Source organism: Atta colombica, unplaced genomic scaffold (genome assembly GCF_001594045.1).
Source record: "Atta colombica isolate Treedump-2 unplaced genomic scaffold, Acol1.0 scaffold45, whole genome shotgun sequence".
Classification (NCBI taxonomy): Eukaryota; Metazoa; Arthropoda; class Insecta; order Hymenoptera; family Formicidae; genus Atta; species Atta colombica.
In genome coordinates, this window is record NW_017259534.1 from 1,525,476 (window position 1) to 1,533,335 (window position 7,860).

General features: G+C 29.9%; 1 protein-coding gene across 1 annotated transcript; it reads right to left on the minus strand.

Moving 5' to 3' along the window:
• Nucleotides 1–4,209: 4,209 nt before the first annotated feature.
• On the minus strand, nt 4,210–6,456 carry LOC108691256 (glutamate decarboxylase-like; the record flags this gene model as incomplete). Its single annotated transcript, XM_018198926.1, has 4 exons — nt 4,210–4,572; nt 4,695–4,889; nt 5,035–5,184; nt 6,378–6,456. Coding segments are annotated over 4 exons (598 nt in total), but the record flags the coding sequence as incomplete, so codon positions are not given.
• Between the last annotated feature and the right edge of the window lie 1,404 nt (nt 6,457–7,860).

The window sequence follows — 7,860 nt, forward strand, 5'->3', positions numbered from 1 at the left end:
AATACTCTCATCGTTTGGAAGATGTGGGACTTTGTTGTTGCTTTGCTTCGTTTATCAACTTAGACTAATAATTAGACTAATAATTAAGAGATTGACGATTTTTAAAGTCAGCGCGATAAATCGCCAGTAAAAGAACTTAGTCATATTAATGACATTTATCAAAATGAGACAATATTTTATTTCGTTAACATAACCGAAGTAAAAGATTTAGTTGAATACATACATACGTATTTCTTGTCGATGTAGACCGAAAAAAGCAAAACAAATTTATAAATATTAGCACAGTGCTTTAAACATATAATAATAATGAGATTTAATATGTGCAATATAACATATATGTTATAAAAGCGGAATGATGGCATATATGTTATAAATACAGGAGATGGTACATGTGATAAGAGGGCATTATACAAAAATGTAAATCGTGTAGTGTAGTGTGTTTTAAAAATGTACATGATATTTAAATATATGTTAAAAAAATGTACTAAACTTTAATAAATATTTGAATAGTACTAGATTTTTATTAAATTTAAACGTATATTTAATATGAGAATTTGTTGTGTTAATATGAGAATCATTAAGTTCAATTATCATTTTTTTATTGAGTCAATTTATTTACTGACATAAGTAAATATTAAATTAATACTATTGAAAAAAAATATGTTATAAAATATGATTTAATAAATTTTTTCTCAATATGCACAATACTATATAAGAATTAAATATAATATTTATTTAAAAAAAAAATTTACATTAAAAATTTTATATCGCGCCAACAATATGTAAAATATTCACACGCGTTAAATGACATTTTATGTACAAATTTTTTTATAATATGATTTACTGATTATCTACAAAAAATTAATATAACATTTGCAATTTCTAAATTTTATTAGTGTAATTTATCAAATAAATTGGTATTTTAATACTTTACTACATTAATATTATTACTAATATCTATTATACTGACATTAAATCGCAAATATGCGTAAAAACATTATGGAAAATATGGTACCAAATGTCAATATATCTGCTAATTATAGCAAATTAATTAGGAGTCTACAGGGACGAGTATTTCTGTACAAATCTTAAAAAAACGATCACACGGGAATTAATAAGACGTGTGTAACCACGGGAGAGATTCGTTTATGAGTAGCATTGATTACTATGTCGGCAATGCCAACAACTATGTCTAAAGAAACTCGCAACGCCGATAGAATTATGAATAATAATTAACAATAATTCGATAGAATTCTTTTTTACAGGTATCGGTTTACTGGTCAGATGTGAATCATTTAATTAATTTTCTTCTGGAAAAATACATTTTGTCCCTTTTTTGGCGCAATAATTGCAAATAAATTGCTTGAACTTTGAATCAACAAATACAATTTAATTTTACGGTACTCCAAATTTTGACAACATTAGCTGTAATTTGTTTAAAAACTACTTTATAAAAACTTTTCTATATTTTCTACGTAATATAAAATTACATATTCAAAAAAGTTTATATTTTTATTTCAAATAAAAATTCTTATTAATGGCCTTTTATATACAAATTTTATATAAGAGCAGATAAAGAATGAATATATTTTAAATAGAGAAAAATAAATCTTTTATTTTTTTTTAACCAAAAGTATCAACACACTACAATAAATTACTTTCCTTTTGAATGAATTTTATATTTACTTATCTCATTGAGGCAGAGTTCAGCACATATATATATATATATAAAATGCGCTTTATATTTTACACATTATAAACGTTTCAAATTGAATTGACATCACCCGCTATAATCCATCCACAAGCGCTTTCATTTAAATATATAGGAATGACATCTTTGGCATTAAATTACAAGTAACAGGATATATCGATTGCTTTCTACTTCGAATAATCCTGTATTAATTTAATTCCGACACTAACTGCAGTTCTCCATCTAAATATATTCGTTTAAACTTAATTAATTGTCGCGACGGCAGTCAACAGAAAAAGAAACACGATGTGATTCGAAGATGCGTGTGTACATAAATACATTTATAATTCTTGTGTAGTTACATCTAGATATTTCATATTACTTACTTAAACATCTTTTTCTTGTTATTCCGTATTGGCGAGTGAATCGAAATTTATAGAATTGTTCTACTGCAAGTGTCAAACAGATCGAAACGCTTGTGATCATGCGTCATTCGTAATAAATTTGTTGTGTAACTGTGTTTGTAGTACGTATCTATTATTTGTATTTCAAATGCTCACGAAATAAAAGGAAATGAATTATCATCAAATAAATATCAGAAAATTATAGATTATACTTTCTTGGAAATTAATGTAAGAGAATATTGAAAATAATTGTTGCATTGCACAATATATTGTGATGTGCAATCATTACTTTCAATAATGTGTTTATGACATTTGAATAATATTACAAATTTCTAACAGAATAGACAAACTAATTATAAAAATGATAACCGTTCGCACGAATATTCAAAAAAGCATGTACTTCATGGGTTTGTGTTTTGTATTCTTAAAATTTCAACACTAAATATATGTTTCGATATATGTATATATTTATACTATTTTTTATATATCTATATTAAATATCTATATTAAATATATATTAATACTCTCCTTTCAATTAGAACTGTTTAACAGTAAATTATAATATACATATATTTTTGTATATAATAGATGAAGTCCATCTTGTAACGGTGTTTTCGCAAACAATCGATAAATTATAAACTTCGTCAATATTCCAACAGAATAACGTCCGGTGTTAAATCTATTTTCTATGGAAAATAATGTCGTATTTGTGCTATCTATCCCTAACGCTACGGCGATAGAAATTTTCTATTCCGTAGTTATTGGCTGACGATTCGTTGCAAATCGTACAATGGGGACAGAGCAACATTTAAACTCCGACAGATTAGCCACAATGCTTACAATTTACATTCTAAACGGATTTTTACACAGTCAGAAAACATACTTGCTTTCGTTCCAGTGTATTATGGACAAATTGCAGATTCTGATTAAATTATGAAAAATATTTTTATTTGAATGCGTGGGAATTTATTTTTTTCAACTTTAATTAATTGTGTATAATTTTTAACAAGCTTATCAAACAATTTTAGCTATGTAACGATAATTTAATAATTTGAACTATTAACTTCAAAAATATTTGAGACATCTAATAATCAATAGATAAAAAAGAAGACTTAATAAGAGCGTAAGTTGCAAATGGTGGAATAGAATACTTCAAATAAACTGTACAAAAATTAGTTAACAAATTAAATATATTTAACATGTTCGTAAATATAAAATATTTGCAAGAAGAAAACATTCTTTTATAAATTTAAAGAATCATTTGTAACTTTATACTAAATCTTTCAAAAATAACTTGATATGTCATGCACAAAAGTATTATACACATTAAAATGAAATTTTCAATATGTAAATTTTGAACGATATCCTAATCCGCGTTTCAAGATAAAAATTTGTATTTAAATGTTTCATTTGGAAAGCAGATGTACACTATTATTGCTTCGATTAATAATCAATAAATTTTATCACTTGCATAAATATTATCGCGCATCGAGCAGCAAAAAAATAACAAATCTGCATAGCTTACGGCCGGAAGCATCTTTAACTCTGTAACTTCATAACTTCGTTTCTTGGATATGCCGTGTATTTCGTTTAAATCTAGAAAACTTATATACTATGTATATATTTTTCGACGTGCAGGTAGCTGTTGCAAACTGATGGCAGAATAAAGAAGCGTTTAACTACACATCAATTTTTCATTAATATCATCGTCTTTTCTAGTCAATAATGAGTCAAATTAAATTATTCTTCTAATGAACTAATAAACTATAGTAATAAACTATAATATATAAACTACCGATTCATTATATTTTATAAAACATGTTATGAATGAATCACAGATAAATGCATAATAGTCTAAAGAATTCAAGAAATGTTTTCCTTGCTCAATCTAATCAAATTTAAATAGACTAAATTAATTAGAAATTGATATCTTTACACTATGTAAAACAAAGTTTACAAAAAATTATATTATAATCTTGGTTAATAAAACCTTATTCAAATAAAATAAATAATTTATGACATTTACGTTATTAAAATGTAACGTCATTTTAACAGAAAAATTAGAGAAAATAATACCAGGGAAATTCTCTCCCATCATAATAATACAACCGTCTATTTCTTCGTATGCCTTACGTTCATATTGGTGATTCTGAATTTTATGACCTGATCCTCGAATTTATAACATTTTTAGAACGTGTCGCGAAAAATGCATTATCAGACAAATCATGGATTTGGTGTACCAGTCGGCTAATCGCTGCACATCGTACGATTAATGCCTACATTGCCTATATATGGACAGATTTCTTACAAGTCATGGCCCAATCGATCCATCTCAGCCAGGAGAAAATCGACGTCGACCTCCGTTACAGCGGCACTGGAAATGATGTTCCTGAAGAAGTTGGGCCGTCGATCATCTGGTTGGTAGCCAACCATCAGAGTGCCAGCTTGCATCATGCGACCTTTCAGAATTGGACATATCTAGAAGAATAAACAATTCTCTCTTATTCTAAAATTTCTACGGAAGAATACTTCTAAAATTGAACTTTGTTCGGCTTTATTAGACATTATACTTTGTATGTCTTTAAATTCATCAAACGCACCTCGCCTAAGATTTTTATTCTTTCCGCGGTATGTGGCATGTTTCGTACGCGCGTAGGTAGATACCAAAAACAGACGTTCACTAACTCAGGTTCGAGGATCAAATAATATTTGTCGGGCATTTGTTTAATCCTTCTAACCATGTACTCCGCCAGTTCCATCAGCCGATCCATGTGCTTCTCGAAACCCTCTGTTCCCTAAATGATAAAATAATAGATTCATTTCCCAGTTTCAATCGCTGTGGAAATACAGTCTATATATTACTGAGAATAATGCCGAGGAGAATGTTGACGTCTAATGAAAAAGCATAAAATCGCCTTTCTGTAACAATGGATTTTGTACCTTGGCGCGCCATTGCAACCAAAGCTTGAAAATGTCGTTGTGACGCCCGCATTGAATGACCTTATCGCCAGTGTCGTACCTCACGTCGTACAGCTTGTCCGTCATAAACAGGTATTCCGCGGACATTTGGTTACAGCTGATCAGTAGTCCCTGCAAAATGGAAACAGCTCTCGCTTTCAAAACATACGAGAGACGATGTCTATAACATTTTTCCGATAACGAAGCGTTTCCGGAATTGTTTCGCATGGTTTACGATTGACAGGTCGCCGGAGGAGGAAGAGGGCGAGTCCGTCTGGGTCGATACGACACTTCAACACATGCGCGTGAGGAGAAATACTCAGGATATTGAATTTACAAAATGGCGGATATTCCGCACCAATGTTGCACTTCATTATTGACCACCATTGTTTTAGACAAGATTATTTTTTAGCTTTATTATTTATGAATGTTTCACGTCACTTAGAGAATTTTATATAACATTGATTTACATAACTAACGAATGCTGTATTTTTAAGCTAAGAAAAAATCCTTTAATTCCCATGTTAAGCATTATTATTATTGCCTACTGTTTTCTAATGCTGACAAGAGAATAATTATTTTATTATTATAGTCATAAATATAAAAAAATAAATACTTTCATATACGCGTCTTGTAGACCTGTATCAACTGATGAAACAACACAATTGTCACTGTTATAACAAAGCATCCTTTGGACATCACGCTTCAACGTCAATGGCAACGCGGTCCAACAAAAGCACGATGCGTTCTCCCCTGGATATCTCGCGGCAGCCGGTGCACGGAATTTTAATATCCGAAGGGGAAGTTCGGAGTTAGCAATAACTGAGTCGCGTGGGGAGATAGACCCTCCCCGACAGCGTGCGCTGTAGACGGACGGCAACATATGTTATCTCTTAGTTTAATTAAATTCCTGTAGTGCCAAGCGCCCCGGCACGTAGGTCTACCCCTTGGAATGCGACTAGTGTTGTCTCGTTGCCCTTACGCGATGTAGGAATTTCAGCTCTCGGAAACAGGGAAGATTTCTAAAAGTATGACGCCGATGTGTTAAACGTGGATGTGCAATGTTACTGTTTATTTGTGCATATTATTATTTTAGATATTTATTTCTCAGTCATGTAAGAATAAAATATTAAAGAAGGAAAAATAAGGTGTCAGAAATCGGAATGATATATAACACAAACAATACAATAGTATTAATAATATTTTTTTATAATATTTCCTATTGAATTAGATTACTGATAATTATTTATAATTTTTGTAATTTAAAGATTTTTTGTTTTAATGAAAATATTATCTAATTAATAACGTCTAATTTCATAACTTACGTCTTCCTTAAAGTGAATACTGGAACATTGAAGCAGAGCTCCCATAAGTTTATGTGGATTCCATGTCACTGAATCAGCTCTGAAAAATCAAATATTGTTGGAATTTCACAAAAATTTCAAATTTTCTTTGATATCTAATTTTTATACTTTTAAAAGATATTTAATTTTTGTACTTTTAAATGTGGAATTTATGCGATAAAAGTAAATAATGTATTTATGTTTTTCTCCTAAACATTAAAGGTATCATTAGGTTTCTTTGTAAATGTACAAAGTATAACTTTATGCTAAGAAAAACTCACTTCAATTTTTTATTTCACTAATAGGAAAGGTCTCTGTGATAACAAAGTGTATCAAATAAATCGTACATTTTACGAATAAGTGCAGAAAATTATTCTTCTTTTGCCTTATCAGCAACCTGTCGAAGCGAGCCTTCATCGAGTTGACTGAAAAAGCCAGCCGACCTCAGCTGGTCGTCAAACTCTTATCCACTCCCACGGGAACCAATAGGGGATAAAATATGAGTTATCTTCCCGCCGTGCCCACGGAAGGGGGTCTATCAATTCGAGAGAAGAGCTATTAATATAGCCACGGGACCGGATTTAACCCCCTGGTCCTCGGAGACCCACTCTGGCGGTAAAAACCTCTAACCCTTCTTAATCCTTGAAAAAGCATTGTGATATGTGAGAATCCACATTCACATTCCTTGACCCAAATTTGTGTGGTTTTGTTTTAGCGATTAGTGTTGTGCAAAATTATTGAAGCATAAAAGAATTAAATTCAATGAAAAATATGGCAAACAATAAAACAAAGTGTTATGATAAATATTTGTTATAAATATCTATACATAGATAAAATTATGTGGGATTTATGGAAAACTGAAAAGGTGTTATTTTATGTAAAATTTTGCTTTGAGTACATAAGTTGCGTGCTTTATGATAAATATTTGATACTTGGCAAGTGACATGTTTATCGCGCGCCAGTCCTGCGTGCTGCCTGAACTTCCTGTGAATGATACGAGGGTACTCTTGAAGCACCCTTGAAGCGCGATTCGCGTCATTAACAGACTTTGTCCATTATTCACTCGTGTGCATCCTTCTTTATGTTACAGATCGACATACATATCTATTCGTTTAAATCAAATAGATCTTTAATTTGTTTAAAACAAATAGAATTTAATCTCTTATAATCTATATAATTCTTATGTAATATTTTTAAATTAACATTAACATCCATTTTCTATTTTTTATTTGTATTTTTTGTTACGCTCTGCTGAGAACTTATAATCATTTATATTTTTTTATTGTATATTAAATTTGGCAAGCAAAATAAATATTCTACAACATTCTTCATTTTAAATTTGAATAAATATTGATGCAATAAAAAATTTATTTAAAAGAAAACATTAATTTAGGCAAGAAAGTATTTGTTTGAATTATTTCGTAATTTATCATTTTTTTATATTTTAATTATAGCAATAAATTAA